Source organism: Morus notabilis, unplaced genomic scaffold (genome assembly GCF_000414095.1).
Source record: "Morus notabilis unplaced genomic scaffold, ASM41409v2 Scaffold1639, whole genome shotgun sequence".
NCBI classification, from domain to species: Eukaryota; Viridiplantae; Streptophyta; class Magnoliopsida; order Rosales; family Moraceae; genus Morus; species Morus notabilis.
The window spans coordinates 38,632-58,463 of NW_010366354.1; the positions used below are offsets into that span (position 1 = coordinate 38,632).

The 19,832-nt window shown below is 34.0% G+C and overlaps 2 protein-coding genes across 2 annotated transcripts; one reads left to right on the plus strand and one right to left on the minus strand.

Moving 5' to 3' along the window:
- The first annotated feature begins 9,471 nt into the window (after nt 1-9,471).
- On the plus strand, nt 9,472-13,800 carry LOC21389928. Its single transcript, XM_024173448.1, has 15 exons — nt 9,472-9,633; nt 9,795-9,942; nt 10,300-10,415; nt 10,502-10,577; nt 10,669-10,814; nt 11,024-11,179; nt 11,256-11,363; nt 11,585-11,696; nt 11,884-12,021; nt 12,162-12,199; nt 12,291-12,383; nt 12,540-12,623; nt 12,965-13,108; nt 13,267-13,405; nt 13,587-13,800. Exons 1-14 carry the CDS (start codon nt 9,565-9,567, stop codon nt 13,399-13,401), a joined length of 1,563 nt encoding a protein of 520 aa, XP_024029216.1. The 5' UTR covers nt 9,472-9,564; the 3' UTR covers nt 13,402-13,405; nt 13,587-13,800.
- A 1,198-nt stretch (nt 13,801-14,998) lies between these two features.
- Nucleotides 14,999-16,127, minus strand: LOC21389929. Its single transcript, XM_024173428.1, has 3 exons — nt 15,981-16,127; nt 15,716-15,770; nt 14,999-15,441 (listed from the first exon to the last, which is right to left on the minus strand). The coding sequence occupies exons 1-3, from the start codon at nt 16,125-16,127 to the stop codon at nt 15,053-15,055; spliced, it is 591 nt and encodes a 196-aa protein (XP_024029196.1). The 3' UTR covers nt 14,999-15,052.
- Nucleotides 16,128-19,832: the final 3,705 nt, after the last annotated feature.

Consider the following 19,832-nt stretch of genomic DNA (forward strand, 5'->3'; position numbering starts at 1 on the left):
CATGCACGTTTCATCCACGCAAACGTCAGCGTGCGTCTAAGGCTTTAATCCGCGTAGGTCCCGCGTCTGCGTTGCCAACCTGAGCTTCCAGTGAATGCGCGCCAGCTGTCAACCCTGTCCCCTGCTCTGACCAGTGCCAGCACACTTCTTCCACTCCGAACGCGACGCATGGCGATCTGACTCCATCTTCCAATCGTAGTGCGACACGTGTCCAATTGGTTGCTGAATCTGAATTTCGTCCCAAAAAATCAGAGCAAATTACCAGATTTTTTCTCCAAATTAAATATATGATTTCTCCTAATTTATGTGTAATTTTATTATGTTTCCTTTTCCTTTGTAATTTTCTATTTTTATTGTTTGTTTTCTTATTTGATAGGCAACCTCTAAACACTATAAATACGGGGGTAGCCTAAGGTTTCAGAAACTTTTAATATTCAGTTTTCTGTCGTCTTGCTGTCACTCTCATATTTTCTCTGTAGAACTTGTGAGAATGTTTTCCAAGTTAGGCTAGAGTTTTCTTGGTGAGGTTAGAGATGAACTTTTGTTGAGTGACCCAATTCAGACTTTTGATTCCATGTGCTGTAAAGTTTAATATATGAATGAATTAAACCTCATCTATCTTTCTATTACTTTTCAAAATATTGTGTGCCAATTTTATATAAGTTCAGTCACGCTTTTCTTATGTAATTCTGTCACGCATTGTTTTGTTATTCAAATTATTTTACAAATTGTCTTTTACTACAATATTGTCAAATTAATATATTGTCAATTTTGGATAACTTGTAATGATAATATTTTCGGAGTCAACATAGAGATTTAATTTATCCGATCCTTTTATTTTGTGAATCAAAACTTGAATTGGTAAACGAAACATTAGAGATTCTCGACACCTTACTGTTTTTATTACTGAATTTCTTTCACACAAATTTTCTCTCCTTTTTATTTGCAACAAAAATCTCAAAAAACTCTTATTTTTCTTTAATTCAGTTGTTATTTATTTTTCTCTAATGCTCTTATTCTGCTAATTTTTCTTGTTATTTTAATATCTCTCTGTGGATACGACCGCCCTTGTATTCTACAATTGACCGCTTGTGAACATCACTTTTGGGCATTAATCAATGAGTCTGGACCTTTACTCATTACTCTTGATAAATACTCTTTTGTTAGTGTAATTATTTGACTAAAAAGGTTATGAATTAAGAGTGAAGAGTAAAAATCCTAACACACGCACTTTCAAAGGGTATTTGTCAAGATTGTCCTATTTTTTTAGGTTCTAAAATGGGCTGAACTAATGGTCCAATTGTGCCAACTGTAAAGGCATAGCATGAGATGTTTTAGGGGCTTACGGTCCAACTGGATTTAAGATTTTTCATGAGAAAATTGTTGAACTTACCTTAGAGTGCACGGTCTGTATTTTTATTTTTTACTTTTGATTAGTACTCTTTTAACTAATATAGTCATTTAACTAAAAAAGATATTAATCAAAATTTAGACCCATGCACTTTAAGAGATATTTGTCTATTTTCTGTAATTTTCATCGTAGACTGGCATGAAAATGATGCGAAACTTTAACGAGCTAATCTGTTGGACAATTTGAGTGTAGAGAATGAAAAGAATGCATAAAACAAGAGGGTTTGAGGTGTATAGTAATAATTTCATTTAATGTTTTATTTGCACTCACTTCTCAAAGTTTACTATTTAGTTTCTATTGTAAATTACCCACAAGATACAACAAACCCAAGAACACAATATCTAGTAATAATATTATGTTTCAAAACATGAATAAAGTCTGTAAATTTTCTGGATAAGATAGAGGTATCATTTCATTAATGAACACATCCTCTTCAAATATCATAACCATTCACATAAAGGTACATTTTTATTGTAAAGGTATCCCTTCGTTGATTCATACATCTATTACAATAGTTATATATATTGCTAATAGGTGTTTGGATATGTGTGAAAACATATCACCAATGGATGTAATGGTCCAAAACGTTTCAGATCTCAAAATTACACGAAAACACTTATTTCTGCAGTATTTGCACTGTAGCAGATATTTTTTCCCGCTGCAGCGCATAAGCCAGAGAAACAGCCCTTCGGGGCTGCACAGCAGCGCCTGTTTGCAGCGCATCTGGCAGCAGTAAACTGTGCCAGATTGCACTGCATGGCTCTGCAGCGCCCAAGTTGGGCACTGCAGTGCTTGTCCTGCTGCAAGCTGCGCTAAATAGGCACAGTCCATGGGCTGCAGCGCTTCTAAACTCGCTGCAACGCCCCTGCACAACCACAGTAAATGTTGTGGTACTTCACAATGACTATATTTGTGTGATTTAATTTGAGAGACATATTACGATCTCTCTAATATAATCCCAACACGATATGAAGCACTCGTGGGCATGGCATGATGGTAAATATTGTTTCCGAATTTCATCCCCTTTTCTTTCTCCGAAACACGTCAAAAAGAAAGTAGGATTGGAGTCTATTGGAACTATGATATGAAGCACGCATAGCACACATGGATTTTTATTTTTATTTTTTGAAATATTGTGCTTGAATCATATAATGGAACTCATTAAACCTTGTAATGCATCGCTAAAATACTAGAAAAATGAGAACCCATTTTCATTGCCAAAATAAAAAGTTCCCTTCTCGGATGGCAAAGATCTTTCTTTACCCCAAGAATGAAATTCTTATCGTTTCTTCATTCAATATTAGAGGAAATGGCAAAGTGCAACCCGTTCACTTCGCTGATTCGAGTTTGTAATTCGAGTTGAGATGTGATTTTATATGAGAGCTTTTTACTGTAGTAAAAAAGTTAGATTTGACCATTTCTGAGAGTTTTTTACTGTAACAAAATTCGAATTCTAAACTCGAATCGGCAAAATGAACGGGGCCTGATGTTAAGAAAGAGACCACGTGGCACGTAAGGCATCCAACGTGGTAAATTCATCAAATTAACCAGTTTAAGGTGGACGTTGGTGGAATATATGGCTGATATTAACTAAAAAAATTTGGAACAAATGTGCGCAAGTGTCTTTATTAAGGAAATTTGCCCAAATCACGCGCCATGGTCAAGGCGCAGAAAACCAAACGCCCCTAGTTGGGTTTGTGATCAGTTGATTTTCATCGTGTCTCGTCACTACAAGAGGAAAGGCTTTTGGCATTAAAAAATTTCCTTGCAAGTCATGTCTTGTCAGGACAAAGTCATTGTAAAGAAAGCATTTTTCAAGAATCCGTCATCACAGTTTAATCATAACAGACTTATAGAGAGAAATTTTGACATTCATCACTATATATAGTTATCGGACTAAACTTCTTCTTGTTACAGAAAAACTTGTTGGTATATTAGGAACGTAAAGGATTTCACTAAATTAAGCAAAAAGAGCGTTTAGTATACAAGTAATCACCTGGGTTTCATAAGGAAATAACCGGAGAGATGAGAGGGGATAATGCATTGCCAAATGTGATGATACAAAAAAGAGGCATCCTATAAAATTATTCAACAGTACGGGAGATATACGGTGCTAGATAAAAGGCGTTAGACGTCACCCGAAAAGTGACGTCTAAGGCCTTAGAGATCTCCGGGAAGGAGACGATGTCTATTCCTGATTTTCTACTAGTGGGGCATGCGATTTAAGGTCGCAGATGGACTGATAAAATGTCATATATATTATCGAAAGTAATAAATATGTTTCAGAAAGCTAGGGATGCAAGTACTCTCATATGCACAAACAAGACAAATTTCGACATGGTTCACATGCATGTAATATGATATCTATATATAGTAGTCGTAATTATAAGAACTGCACTGTAAAATTAATTTCCTCGACATAACTTTACCCACCATACATGTTAGTGTACTATATATGATATAATATATATATATATATAGTAACTGCTTTATTAGTTGCGAAGATGGACCAAAATATGTCCCATGTGATTCTGCTCTGATATATACCTACCATGTTGGTGTTCATTATTGACATTTAGCAAAAGACACAAATTAGTTCGACAATCACGCAATATTATGGCCGTGGGGGCAAGAGAATCCGACACTGTTTACTGTTTTTAGTGGGTTTGTCTTTAGATATTTCTGTCGATTTTTGCCTACTTGGTGTCGCACATAATCTCAAACAAGATTTTGTGGTAAACCCAGGCCACTTCTACTTAAATCTTATTGATAAGATGAGCATATATGTATAGACCACTGTTTGCAAACTTTCATATAATAAAGAATATTTTGAGAGATTTTATACGTTGATATATATGCCTAGTACTCCTGAGTGAATGAAAGGCACTATAGCTACTTCCAAAATTCTAACTATGTGCCCTTTTTCTTTCTCCGAAACACGTAAAAAAGAAAATATAAGAAGATAATTGGAAACTGCAGCAAACTTTTTTTAATTCACAAGCTAGTTGGCTATTTACATAAAAAGAAAAATAAAAAAAAATATGAAAACGATCATGTATCTGCAAATGATAATAAAAGACTTAATAATAAAAGCAAAAATAAGAGTTTAGAGAGATCTTGTGCTTATAATTCTGTCTTTTGATCTTGAATCCATGTAATAAAATCTGTTGTCAGTTTTTTTTTTATTCTCTTCTGTAGAGATACTATATGATATATATCTAATAATATTATCTTCTTTAAGATAGCGTGCGAATCTAATCAACAAGACAACCCTAAGTTAAAAGAGAGGACAAATTCACGCTGATCAGTTGGCAAAGAATCAATATAATAAAAGAGAATCTTCGATAGAGAACTAAAAACACACTTCTGAAATTAAAATATAGTAAAGGTAGAGTTATAAATTTGACAAGAGAATCCCCACTTCGATGAACAGAAAACGCCATGAAACTCACAAAGAAAACTATATATAATTAGTCTTACCTGGATTAGAGATCGCGAGTACTAGATGTGGTGGATTTGATCTCTTTATAGAGCTAGCTTCTGATGGAAACTTCCTAAGGGATCGCATGATCCAATAAAATGAACTGAAATTAGTAAAGTACTAATAATTAATTAAATACGTACACTGATCAAAGTGCCGAATATAATTAGATCAATGCGATCCCTTTGGAAGTCTCCACCTGCACTAAGAATTATTATAAACTTCAAAGGAAAAACAGAAAAAAAAAAAAAAAAAAAAAAACTTTCTTCCTATTGTCACAAAAACGGCTTCTATAAGTTTCTGTAATTGATTGATGAACCAAAAATCTAGAGAGAGAGAGAGAGAGAAAGAGAGAGAGAGAGAGATTCAGTTTAGAGAGCTGAATCATGTGGTGGTGGTGCAAAAGAAAAGGGTGCTGTTTGGTTTTGGGGTTTTTGCTGGTTTTTATAAGAGAAAGAAGGGAAGAAAAGTTGGCAGTTTTTTGGAAACTGTTATGCTGTCCGGTTATAGCTATTGCTTTTGTTCACGCATTTGGTGTGATTGGAAGTTAGATAGTCCGCTTCATATGCAATTTTTTTATTATCATTTTAAACTAAAGTAGCTTTTTTACTAGCCTCGCAGTAACTTTTTCATTTATTTTTTTTTTTTTTGCTTGCCTTCATTAGTACTTAAAGCAAGTCTCCTATCACAAATCAATAATTGATAGATAGCAACTCTCTTTCTTTTGCTGTAGATAAGGGTGACATACTCTCTTTCTTTTGCTGTAGATAAGTGAACGTCACCCTTTCTTAAACTTATCTTAGGGGCTAAGGTGTAAGCTAATTATTAGCAGTTTGCAAAATAATAAGGTTGATACGTGAAAACACACGCGCGACGTTTTTAGTATAATATTTTCTCTCATAAAAATTTAAATTTCAATCAAATTTTTTTTTATTTAAATCTATGAAAAGAACACCTCCTTTACTTCTTTCTTTCTTCTTCTTCTTTAATTTTGTTTTCCATGTTTTGGTTGAAGAAAGCAAAATTAAAGCGTTTGTACTTTACAGTTCGTTTTTCTCTATGGCTACAGCTAATTTTTTGACTAAATTTTTAGAATAGTTAAGAATATTGTTTTTTTCTCATCAGCAGTTAAAAAGAAAAAAAATCCGTTGAAATAAGAACCTTTTTTTTTTTTTTTTCTTTTTCCTTTTTTTTTCCTTTGCTAGAAGATCTAGCTACCTTCTTAATTCTTATTCATATTATAGCCGCAAATGGACTATGGAGGAACAGAAATAGTTTTTCTTAGCTAATATCATGCGGATTTCTAGTACCATATATTTCTAGCACAGTACTTGTACAGTAAAAACGCATGAATGATTGAAACTCATGAACCACTATGCGCACAGATTACTTGTTGATACAACAAGTATACAAATAAAAACAATAGAACCCCTCTTGTGTTGCCGTGTCTTGAATTATTCTCGTTTGATGTCTTCTATTCAATTGTGTCTATTGTCTTTTCCTTTTTTTTTTTTTCATTTTTTTTTCCTGAGGTTGGGAGGAAGGAGGGGTCCTTGTCTTGTTGGAAAATTTAAAGAGATCGGTTTTGGGTTTGTACCACCATAGTTGTATAATTTACCGTGTTATTACAAACAATATAGAGGAAAACTTGATTGACGTATGTCACACTATAATTACTCATAGCAATTAAAGGAAAAATATACTGGGGTAAACATTTGGAAAGCGTCTTTTCCCAATTCTAGATTCGATCAACGATCTACTTCGTTTTAAGATTCGTCTAAACTAACATCATGATATTTCATGAACATGATCTTCATATTTCATATCACGATTTTCCATGAACAAGATCATAGTCACGAGCTTAGTTGCTCATGGTATATATGGCTGTTACAAAAATAAGACTCGAATACCCACGAAAATCCACAACTCAAAAACCCTATATATCTAAGAATTGTAGAGAGAAAGACCCTTTTAGTGATTTGATCATACTTTCGTTTTATCGATATAAATATACTAATAAATTAAATTTAAATAGCGAAGTGAACTTAAGCACGTTCAAATTAAGTACTTAAATTTCACCATGTTTTTTTTATAAACAATATAGAGGAAAACTTTTTGTTTTGCTCTGAATATAAAGGAAAAACTTGATCGCTATATGTCACACTATAATTACTGTAACAAATTAATGGCCCAATTTCACATTATAATTGAAACATGTCATGCCCTACTTGCATTTAATATGTTCAATCACTAACCAACTATATGTTATTCATCATGGGAACCGACGCGATAACAAATACTTGCATGGTGTTCTGAGGTGGGTGCAAGTTGCAATCACACAGCTATTTTTGCTGGTAAGAAACTCAGCACTTATTCTGCACTCGATAATGACATGTACCACCATCTCTTTTTCTTTACTATACTTTCATCCTTAATTTTTAATTAGTTAGATATACATATATATAATTATCTATACGTACGGTCCGGATTAATTAAGATGTTGCTCTTGGTTAATTAACCATATCAGACCACATGTTAGTGCTAATTGAATTCAAATTATTTGTTTAATTAGATAGAGGTGGATCAAGTATATACCAATCTCATGAAAATACGTACAGAATTATAATACTGTATTACACAGACATAATAAACAGATAGATATGTAGATAACAAGTTTAATTTGTCTACGCTTTGAGAAATCAACATTTGTGGAATTTACGGGTGATAAGTACTACTACTTAAAATTGATTTTTTCTTTCACTTTAATAAACAATATCAATATCAATCAATTATTAGTTTTAACTAGTCTATTTGATTTATACAAGTAGTACTGCTGAGCAGTTTTGTCACGATCATTGAGAAACAAATTATTATTGAGAGACAAATTATTTTTGAGAGAGATAACGAAAGAGAGATTATTTCATCACGAGGAAACAATAGAAACATATATAGTAGTAGCTCTAAAACCCAATCAAAATCCACTTTCCATACCATAAAGTGCCGGGAAAAGCCAAAGGATCTGGAGCCATGTGTCTGTTTGAGAACGATGTAACATGCAATATTAATGGCTTTTCCATTTTCCATTCAATATACAAACAGGTAAACATCCAATATCATAATGTTTGCGGTCCATTATACTGTTTATGATAAAAAAAACAAAAAAAAACAAAAAAAAAAACAATTGGAGTTCGGTAATTGGCATTTCGGAAAATCTGAAACGGACACACACTCGACTGTTTGTCGCCCAAAATCAATGCATCATGGTCATATTACTGTCTATCTTATCATCAAAACACCCACTAGTGACTAGTCATGAGTGAACTTATACTACTCTACAAATACTAAAATAAAAAACCATTGAAGCAAAACCATTTGGCGCTCTTCTAAAACTCCTTATGATAGGCAATAGAATACAAGGCAGGAACTTGTGTGTTACTGTTACGCAGGATCTTTAAAACTATAAAAAAACAATTGTGATATCTTGTGTAGATTTGAACTATTATGATTTTGTCTTGTTTCTATTACTATTTGTCAATTGAAAATTTGTGTTTTTTAAGTGTCCCAATTGAGATAAATTTTTGGATCCGTCATTTCTCTCTTTAACGTGTTTCATAACTTAATAAGATTGTAATAGTTCATAAAGCTTTTAGCTTTCGAAACTTTCAAGGATCCGTCATTTCTCTCTCTAATGTGTTTCATGACTTAATAAGATTGTAATAGTTCATAAAGCTTTTAGCTTTTGAAATTTTCAATAAAGGAATTTATCTTTTCATACTTTGGATTTTAAATTTATTCAGAAAATATACCTTTAGTTTTTCATCTCATAAAAAATATATCTTTAAATTTTATTTAATATACAAATTCATATCTTATACCAGTCAACATTTGATTTTGACCTAAAAAATTATCAAAGTACCCTTAAAAATAACAAATAAAACTCTTAAAAACTTTCTAAAAGATGAATATTAGAAGAGGGAAAAACCATTTTTTGAAGATTTTCTATTTTCATATATTTTTTGAAGAGTTTTTTTTTAATTTTTTGTTGTATTTAAGTGTACTTAGGACATTTTTAGGTCAAAATTACGTGTTGACTAGTAAAATGTATGAATTTATATATTAAATGGAATCTGACAGTATACTTTTAATAAAATCAAAAATTAAAAGTATACTATTTGAATAAACTTAAAATGCAAGGTATAAAAAGATAAATAACCCTTCAATAAATTTGCAAGTTGCTGAATGCTGAACTTTTAATTTTAATGAAATTATTAATCATACTTAGGTCTAATATGTTGCAAAGAGCCCAATTAACTCATGAAAATAAATTACTAAATCGTAAAAATTTTAGGGTCAATTATCTTCAGGAAAAAAAGGGGTCAAAAGTGTCAAATAACTTTTTTTTGTTTTTTAAAAAAAGGAAAATAAATGTTAAAAAGTAGAACATGTTTTGGATTTCGAAAGGAATCGAACCTGTGACTGGCCATCCATGTAGAGAACATTTGCTTAACCACTGAGCTATAAGCACTTAAAAGCCCTGATGTACTCCATAACAAATAATTATAGGAGTTGTGCCCTAGAAACAAGTTCCGCTTCACTTCCCGCCTCCGCCTCTCTGAAGATTCTCAAACACAGAGAGTTTATTGCAAGAAGAAACGACACAGAGAGTACAACCATGGCGACGCCGTACGGCATCAAATTCGCCGTCCATCTCATCACCTCTCACTTCGGCAATCTCGTCGCTGTAAACTTCCTCTGTTTCCCTCTTCCTTTAGTCCTTCTTTTGCCTCAAATATGCTTCCATGGTTTTACCTTTGATTGATATATATGTGATGCTATTTTCAATTCATTCGGATAATGATTGTATATATTCATGTATGTATATATATATATATATATGCGCAGAATGTTTGCGAGAATCTTCTGAGAAAAGGTCCATTGACGCTCCAACAGTTGATTCGTTTCACGGAGCTCACTCCTCTGCAAATCAAGAACTCTCTCCTAATCCTCATTCAGCACAACTGTGTTCAACCTTTCTCCTCGGAACAAATCGGTATTGAAATTGTTACACAACGAACAAGAATTTTTTTTTTAATTAATTTGATCATTTAATTCTTGCTGTTTTCTTTCAATTTCTGTACTTTTGGAGTTTGCTGCAGATTCTGTTTATGAAATTTGTTAATGGTTGCTTAATTTTCCTGTGAAGTTGTATTTCTTTTATGATATTCCCAATTCATCAGCTTTTGCTTGAGTTTTGACAATTTCCGATTTGATTTTCTGAACCAATCTAATAAAGGGTAAGCAATTAGTTTTATTTAAAGTTCAAGTGTTGTATTATCGTTTTCTGATATTCTCTTTAACTAAAATAAAATGCTCGTCAAGTGTCTGTCATGGATTTTTGTCTACACAGGTGCTGGTGGAAATGAAGTAAAAGTTACCCAGTACTTAGTGTTGTTTGATAACATACTCCATCGCTTGAGGTTTCCCAAATTCTTGGAAATCGTATCCGAGGAACTTGATAAAAATGTTAGTTCTTTCTCTTTTTTATTTTTTTATTTTTATGTTTTGATGTTTGACTCTGGATTAATGTAATTGCTTATTGGTGTCTGTAGTGTGGAGAAATTCTTGAAGGTTTGCTTCAGCATGGAAGGCTTACACTTGAACAAATATATGAAAGAGCAAGTGAAGGCAAGTCTGTTGTTGTGCCTACTGAATTATGTTTCTTGTCTGGGGAATATCCGAATTTCTATTAATTACTTAATTTACAAACCTTCTTTAGGAGATAATGCTGTTCAGGATGCTGTGCGAGAAAGCTTTCAGAAACTTCTGAATTCCCGATTTGTTGAACGTTGCCCGGCCCCTGAACCATTTGTTGAACCATCAACTATAAAAAGTTCAAATAAGAGAGGTGCTAAGTCTGCTAAGGTAATTTGAGTTGTGTTAAAGTTGTGAGAGTGAACGTGGTTATAGTTTGCTGTGTCATTAAATTTAACGTATTAGTATGTCACTTTTTATATGCCCTTCCTGGTACGTATCGTGAAACATATTCTGAATTATCAATGAACTTGCAATGTTTTAAATATGCCTGTCTAAAAGGGGGAGTTTATAAAATTGTCTCTTGTTCCGCTTTTTAGTTAGATGAAGTCTCGGAGACTGAAGAGCAACGTGTTTTAGCAGCTGCAGCATCTCTCGACACTTTAAGGTTCTCAATTTTGACGCCTTCTGGAACTGAATTTGATGAAGATAAAAAAGATGGGGACAGTTCCTCAAGTATGGGTGTCGGAGAGAAGGTTTGGCATTAATCACAGATTGTCGTTTCAATATACCAGGTTTACTCTATGCTAATGTGAGATTTTTTATTTACAGCGGAAGCATGGTGCAGCAGATTCGGATGATGCATTTGGCTCCAACGAAAATGAAGTAATTCTCTGGCGAGCCAATTTTGAGGAATTTACTCGGTATCTAAGGCACAAGGTTGACTTTACTGCACGATTTTCTGTTTGATTTACATTTCTGCACTCATTCAAATGAAAACTTATAATCATGCCACTCTAGCATTTTAATTAGTGATTATCATGATAACAATTAAGTTGTATATCAGAGGAACAAAATTCCCTCGTTTGATGATTTGCTTCAGCATATCTTGATTGAAAATTGAAACAATGCGATGATGACATTTTGTCCATGTTTTCTAGGCTTGCATTGAGAATGTTAGAGCGCGGCTGGATGTTGGAGCTGCAACTGTCTTAAAAGCAATGTTAGATGCAACTAGGAGTGCAGAGAAGAAAGTGAAAACTGAAAATTCAGGTATATAAAAGATTCCGATGACTACTTGAGGAATTTGGTTGTTTGCAGTGCAATTATTGTGGACCAAAAAGAATATAATCCAAGAGATGCTGGTGTTTTGCCGTTATACGTTTCGTGAAAAAAATTTGGCTTCTTGCTGTGGAAAGAAAAAAGGAAAAGAAAATGCATGATTGTTGCCTTTTTGCAGTTTCCCTCTCAATGGATACTATTTTTGAAGAGGTGATGAAAAGTGAAGCTGGTCGTAGTTTGACTTTGGATCGTGTCAGAGCTTCCCTTGTTCAGCTTGGTTGTTCATCCTCTGGGACTGATGATACATACAGTATCGGTAAAATTTGTCATTAGATATCTGTTAGCAGAACAACTTTGCTTTTCCGTTTCTCCATCTTTCTCTGAAATTGAGTTCCCCCCCACCTCCTCTCTCTTTTCTTTCTTTTAACTTCTGCTGAACCAAAATTTCTTATGCAGACTTGAAGCAAATAATTGAATTAGCCCAGAAGGAAGAGGTTTGTCCCATTGGTGTTCCTTCTGTTTTTTTAGTTATGAGATTATTTCATTCGCCGGTACAGAATTTTATTCACAGTTCCTAAGCTGCAGGTGGAATCGATTGTCTTGAGAAGATATGGGAGAGATGCTTACAGAATGTTCAGGTTACTGTCAAAGGCTGGTCTGCTGCAAGAAACAGATAAGGTATTAAATTTGCTTTGGATTCTGTTGCGTGCAACTGCCTACTCGGAATCAACTTTTGTGACAAAATGTTAACCACTATTCCTGGGACTTCTTGGCATCTGTACAAAAAAGGAATTAAATTTGTCTACTTTTTTTTTTTTTTTGGTCTCTTTCTAGATTGCGGATATGACATTTGTTGAAAAGAAGGAAGCGCCCAAGATCCTTGGTAAGCTATGGAAGGATGAGTACTTGCATATGGAGGTAGAGTACTTCAACCTTCTTATAAAATTCACACTCAGCTCAAATATGGCAATATGTGATGTCGTCGACAAGCCCAGGTTAACGTTGTCTGGGATGTCAGATCTTGTTTTAATGGATCAAAATAAAGAGATAGTTAATGTGTGAAATGAGAAAGCTCGCGTCAACTTTAAGTTGGTTTCTTTAACTTCATTTTCCCTCTGTCTGCATCAGCGTCCCCTTGAAATTTACAGCCATAGTCGTTTAGGTTACCAAATAAATTTCAATAAAGACTTTTGGCTTTTGTTGGTTGGTTGGTTGTTGTTGTTGTATTTTTATATGACATTGCTTTATCGCCTTTGCAGAAATTTGTTGTGGATAGAAATACAACCTTCTACTTGTGGAAAGTGAATAAACCTATTCTGTGGCAACATGTTCTGGATGAGATGTACCATGCAGCCTTGAATTTGAGCCTACGAGTGATTCACGAGCTGGACCAGAAGAAAGAGGTCTGCAAAACAAGGGGTTTTCGCCCTTCTTTACTTTTCCCTTGCAACTTCATATGTTGTTTTTCTGTTGTCCAAATACTTCTCTTTTAAAAAAAAAATAAAAATGCACCTCTTAAACTGATATCATCGTTCATCCTACATTTCTGCACTCTTTTCAGCTATTAACTATACCGCCAGAGAAACGTACGGGGCCCCTAGAGAAAGAATTCAAACGGCTAAAAAACGCGAAGTTTTTCCTGGAATCATCACTTATGAAACTTGATGACGCTCTTATGCTCTTCCGTCACTTCTGATTGTGTAAGCCCCGTCCATATAACATTACTATTACAATTTTTTTCATGTACAATGTGTTCGCTGTTCTCCTCCTTAATTTAACGTACCATTACTCATATTCTAAGACGCTTTTTCACCCAAATAGCTCGGCTAAGATTGTGTCTTTGTTGGAAACTGTTACATTTGCCTGTCTATGTTGGTTTAGGAGGTTTCTTCTGGTCTCTGAAGATTTTACTTAAAATTTGTTGTACGACAAAACAACCAGCGAGGCAAGAAAGAGAAAGATTTGTGCTTGATTTTACTTGCAATTCGCTTGCAAGAATGACTGAATTCCTGTGGTGTTCTCGGTATCTCCATTCAGATAAGGTTTGGTGCAGCACCTTCACACCGTTGATGGATTTTTATTTAATCTGTAGTGGGCCTCGGTTTCTCAGAAACATGGGAATTGGTTGATTTTATATATATATATATTTCAGTTTTATATTTTGTTCATTTTTTACTTCTTATTTAACAACTTTGAGAAAAATCTCATCGAATTTATTTGGTATAATATTATTAATAGTTGAAGAACGATGTTAGTTGATTATGTTATTCAAGTCTTCAAGCACAAAAAGAAAAGCCACTGTTTTATTGAAAACCAAATTCAATTACGAATTTAAATGTGCGTCTATGGTGTCACAGGTATTCAAATGAGCAATATATATATATATATATATATATATATATATATTCAGTTCTTTGTTCTTGGTTAGGGTAAAAGATTGTTCAGTAAGAAGGAAAGAAAATAGGAGGGAAAAGAGTAATACAATGTGTAAGGAAGAGAGAGAGAGAAAGAGCGAGGGCCTTTACTCTACGTTTGGGGTTTTTTTTTTTTTTTTGTTTCTCTCTCACGGATTTACAATCTCTTGTTCAATCTAGTCTCGTCTTTCTCTCTTATAAAGCAGCTGTAATTTCCAAATTCTTTTACTAGTCCTCTCACATCTCCCTCCTATTTTTTTCCCCCACCAAACAAGCTCTAATTAATCAAGTGACACCCAACTCATCACACTTTCACGCATTTTGCTAGTGTGCAGACACCCATTTGCCACTATTGGCCTCTAAAAGCATTGAAACGGGTGGTAACTTTGATATTCAATATGAAGAATTAAGAACAGTGCTTAAGGTTGCGTTTGGTATGAGGATTTATATCAGAGTGATTTTAGTTTTAAATTAAAACCATGATTTATAGTTTGAACTTGAGATCTAAACCATAGTTCTGAAACCGAAATTAAAACTAGAGGTTTGAACCATCCAAAATGAAGAGGGATGTGGTTTTATTTTTTTTAGAGTGGTTCTAGTTTAAAACATCACAACATCAAGATTCAAATCTTGAACTAAAACCATTCAAACCAAATATTGATTTTCAAGAACTATTTTTTACTTTTTGTAAACAAACAAAAATTTGAACCGGAATCATAGTTCTAGTTCTAGAACCCTGGTACCAAATGTTATCTAAATTTTTAGGAAGAGAAAAGACACCAGAGGCTCAAATGGCAAAAGTATGCTATATATATCACCAAATCTTTACGAAGTGAAACGTGCAAAAAAGAGTGCTCGAGTAGCAGAGCTGTTCTTTCATCAAAACTGTTTTGCTTCAAAAGTGTCGTCATTGTCATTTCACAAGAAAAAGTGTTAATTGTTGACGGATGCCTCCATGATCCTTACTTCTTTGTGGCTGCTACGAAATGCCTTTTTTGTCACACCATTGTAAACTGGTTTATTGCCTCCAAATGTTATGAAATTCCAACCAGAAACTGACCCACCAATTATGTAGCTTCCTGCTAGCCGGCTGCTGCTACCCGTGGGGGCCTTCTTCTTCTCCGAGCTGAAATCAGTCTTCAAAAAACCGTCTTCTATCTCTTTCTGCACAAAATGCATTCGCTGACTCAACTTCTGACGTTTGTTTTCTAATATAGGCATACTTCCCGGTCTCGCGCTGCAGTATTCCGGCAAAGCCTTCCCTGCCGGCTTGTTTAACTCCAATATCATCTGCTTGTACAAATCCATCAGAAGCTCTACATCTGCAAATCACATCACATTTCACATGTTTTAGTTATTAAAAACAGGCTTCTCCAGACAATTCTTTGAAAAGTTTCGAATTGACCAAAAACAGTGAATTCGAAACGTCCGACATCTCTGCAGGTATATTTCTTTATTAAGATTCATATCCTATCCCAATTTAGTCTTTCTTTTCATGCTAAGAAGAATCAACATGGAAAAGCATGAAGACAGAGAGAGAGAGAGAGATAGAGAAGGCAAAAATACAGAGAACTTTCATCTAGTTAAAGAACTCACCTTTCCGAATTTCATGACTCGCTTTACAAGTCCGAAACTCAGGAGTCCCAAGAACCTGAAAACATCAAAAAAAAAAAAAAAAGGAGATGCAAGATTCAGCAACGGAATTTCATAAAAAAAAAATAATAATAAAAAAAAATAAGGTGGGGGATTATTGAAACAAGACGATAGATTTAAGAGACAAGTTATTGAATATTCATAGGACAGTAAAGAAAACATAAGGGCAACGAAATGAAAAGGTAATGAAGTAAGATTATAGAAGTGCCTGGAGAAGATGAAGGCGAAGTTGTTGAAGGAGAGCGCGAACTTTGAAGGAAGAGGAACTTTGGACCTCCATATCTTCGAAAAGCTCTTCTTTCTTGCGCTGTGGGGAACCACGAATGGGTTGGGGATGGCAGGTTTTGTAGTACATACTTCTAGGCTTGGGCCACCATTTTCAAATGGGCCCTTTTGGTTTCGCCTAGGTCTGGAACCCATCTCTGTTAAATGGGCCTAACATTCAATTAAATCTTGGGTTTTTAGACACGTCAAATTTTCGAGCTAATTTCACGGAGAGAAATAGGTCAAGACTTGAGATGAATTAAAATTAATAAGCTAATAGTTTACATAAGTTAATAAATAGGTTAAATTACTGTTTTCATCCATAACTAGTCTGATTATGAACCATAACTTGACAAGTTATTATCCATAACTTGTCTCGCTATGAACCATAACTTGACAAGTTTATCCATAACTTATCTGGTTATGAACCATAACTTAATAAGTTATGGCCTATTAATTTCTATAACTAAAAATTGGCCTATATACTTTCTTAAACTTTTCATATTAGCCTATTTTCTACTATTTCCTTTTCACATATGCACACGCTTAATCACCAAAAAAAAAAGATAAAATTACATATATGCAGAAGAGATAACGATATTATTTAAAAAGAAAAAAAAGGGGGAAAAAGTATATAACGTATCCATTAGTAAATAATGTTTTAAAAAATGAATTTGGAATTGTAAAGAATCAGGAAATCATCTTTAATTTCTATTTAAAAACAAAAAAACAAAAGCTTTTAAAAAAGTGTGTCAAATGTAAACGAGTACAATATTAGGCCTGTAAGTCGGTCGGGGTGGGTTGGTTTTGAAAAAAAAATTGGGCCAGCCCACAGGTCTCGGGTTGGGGATGATTTAGGCGGCAACAACTTGTAGAATGAGGATACTCGTATACCATTCAGGTATCTCGGGTAATCTCAGGTCGGCCGGGTTACCTAGGGTAAACTATGAGTTTTTTTGTTAAAAAAACCCCTTTTTAACTTATTTTTATTACTTACCTCATCTAAGACTCAATTTTTACACTATCCTGAACAAGAATTAAGAATAAACATGAATTATCTAAAGACTCAACCCTTTATGTTGTGTTTGAAAGATTTTTAAACTTATTATCATTAGGGTTGGGCATTGTTTTACCTACTTTTTGAACATGTTCGGCCGGGTAGGGGTACCTCGGGTTCATGGAACCCCACCCCGCAACCCTACCAGTACAGTGCAGGTTGGGCATAATTAAAACTGAAAATTAAATAAAAAATTGAAAACTCGTGATTTTCGAGTAGGGTCGGCTCGGCTCGGCCGGGTTCATCGGGTTCGAGGTGATTTCTTACAGCCCTATATGATATCTACAAATTAAAGGAAGATATAACACCCCACATTTTTATTAATACACCCCATTTTAAAAAATAAAGAGCATGTTCTTTTAGAGTGTAACTTGAGTGTAGTTTTTGAGTTGAATTTGAGTTATAACTTAAGTTAAAGTTGTAACTTGAATAAAGTTGAGTAAAGTTGAATAAAGTTGGAACTTAAAAGAACATGAACTTGAATAACGTTAGAACTCGAGGTATCTTTTTTGAGTTTTTTAAACAAAAGAACAGGCCCAAAGATTTTTATTACAGTTAAAACCTTTCATATGACTGTATTCCACATAAAATATCTTTGTTTTTCTATATTGAAATCTGTTTTCTTAACTTTCTTCTGCGGAAAAAAAAAAAATCTTTTTAAGTCTTGTGTGGGTCTTCTCGTGTAGTTATTCTCTTTCCTTTTGGGGTGGGTCTTGGGTTTCTGAGTTGGTGTTGGTAACTGGTAAACTTCTTGCCTTATGGTGGTGTTTTTTTTTTTTTTTTCCCCTTCTTCTTCTTCTTACGATAGAAATGTGCTTCGGGATTTTATCAAAAAATAATAATTTTGGACTATTATTAAGCAATATCATAGAAAAACTTGAGACACGCTGATCTAGATGTCTCATTTTGAATACTTGAACAAATATAGAACAATAGAAGTGTGAAAGGGAGAGTAATCGGAAAGAGAAAAAAAATTGAATTTTGGTGCTGACTATTGGAAAAGGATGAATGATGAATGATGAAGATTGAGCCATTGAGGAAGATTCTAGAGTTTTTGGGCGTGGGGTGTGTTCGCCAAAAATCCTATGTATGGAAATGACTCTACGCATGTGCACGTAATCAAATAAGTAATACAGTAGTGAGTGAAAAGTATCGTCTTTACAGGGATTGAGTTAATAAGAAATTGATTACAAAAACCAGTTGTACTAAAATTAATCGAGAGTGAATCGAGTACCAAATTGATGAGGATTAAGTAAAATGAATAAGTAAAGTGAATGGGTGTGATTAACAAACAAGAGGCAAGACTTAACAAGATCTAAGTTACAAGCTGTGAATCAATGATGGGTAAAGGCTAGAATTATTGATTTTCCCTCGGTTGCAACTCTGACCACGTTTGCTATAGGATTGATGTAGCACAATTAATCTAGTCAACCTAAAATTCTACATATTCCTTTTCCGACAGATCTATGCCTATAGTTCCTTAAATCAAAATCAACATATTCCTATGCATTTTAGTTTTCAAAACTTGAAGTTAAACACCAATTTTAATGGGTCTACAAGGCAATAAAATATTTTCATACTATCCCCTTATATTATTCAAGATAGATCTAACTAAAACTAACATTTTCAGAATTAATTTTAGTTTATATTTTCCACTAAGTGATGGCCTGTCAATTAACAAAAATTGGACAATAAACACACTTGAATAAACATGATGAAAATTACACAAAAAATTAAAATAACAAATAGATCTTCATTGCAACTTTGGTTCCATCAATAATTCTAGCTAAAGAAATTTAGCTCATGTTTAGTTCAAAGAAATTAGAAATAATATCAACAACCAGATCCATTTGTTCACAGAAAGAAAATAAAGACAAAAGGAAGGAAATGGTTAAGCTAAAATCTGAAGGCTAAATAGGTATGCGTCCTTGCTTCCTCGTGTCCAGCCGTGCTATACTACTTCCTTCAGCTCTAAAAATTAGCTCTCCAAATTCCTCCTGTACTCTCATTTTTTCTCTCTTCTCAGCTTGTACAGAGAATTTTGTGCGCCTCCTCTCACACGTCTATTCGTACAGTACTATTTTCCTTTTATACTAGGGCAAGTTGAGGTGCCCTAGTTACACTCGTCCACCCTCAGAATCAACATTGATGGACACCTTTTAGTGTTCTTACAATTGTCCTCTCCTGACAAAATCAGCAAGTGGTCCACTACTGACTGTAAAGGAAAACTATGCCAGCTTGCACATTTTGGCTGTATCTGCTTTGCTGCAGTTTTGCTGTAGCATCGGGTGAATTCCTATTTTCATTTCTTTTGCCGTGCTTTTTCAACATGCTTTCACCAAAGCTGCCCTTGGACTTCCTGCACGATACACCTAGAGTCAACACAATTTCATTGAATATGAGGACTAAATCCATGATATGACGAGATTGTTCCACAAATATCAACCTTTTACCAACTAAATAAAAACTAACTAATGTTATGCGAAATACTAACACTAAGGCATTTTACCTTGAGAAATAAACAACTACTAAGCCTAAAAGTATGCTAAATAACTCTATTTCATCGAGTTATCGGGGTGTATCAAAAGAAGCGTGAAAAATCGTGGAAGTAGGGTGTATCTTTCGTTTATTTTTTAGATTGTCCATTTTAATCATTTTACTAATTAAGGAGTGTATTCATAGAGCCAATTTAGTTCGCTGATTCAAATTTTTAGTTTTAGTTGAGATGTAACTTTATGT

Excerpts from the sequence above, each read along its gene's own strand:
- LOC21389928 (XM_024173448.1), top strand. The coding sequence starts at position 9,565 with ATGGCGACGCCGTACGGCATCAAATTCGCCGTCCATCTCATCACCTCT. Across the intron at positions 12,200-12,290 it reads AATTAGCCCAGAAGGAAGAG|GTGGAATCGATTGTCTTGAG; the intron begins GTTTGTCCCATT and ends CCTAAGCTGCAG. Across the intron at positions 12,624-12,964 it reads ATGAGTACTTGCATATGGAG|AAATTTGTTGTGGATAGAAA; the intron begins GTAGAGTACTTC and ends TCGCCTTTGCAG.
- LOC21389929 (XM_024173428.1), bottom strand. The coding sequence starts at position 16,127 with ATGTACTACAAAACCTGCCATCCCCAACCCATTCGTGGTTCCCCACAG. Across the intron at positions 15,771-15,980 it reads TTCGCCTTCATCTTCTCCAG|GTTCTTGGGACTCCTGAGTT; the intron begins GCACTTCTATAA and ends TGATGTTTTCAG. Across the intron at positions 15,442-15,715 it reads GAGTCATGAAATTCGGAAAG|ATGTAGAGCTTCTGATGGAT; the intron begins GTGAGTTCTTTA and ends TGTGATTTGCAG.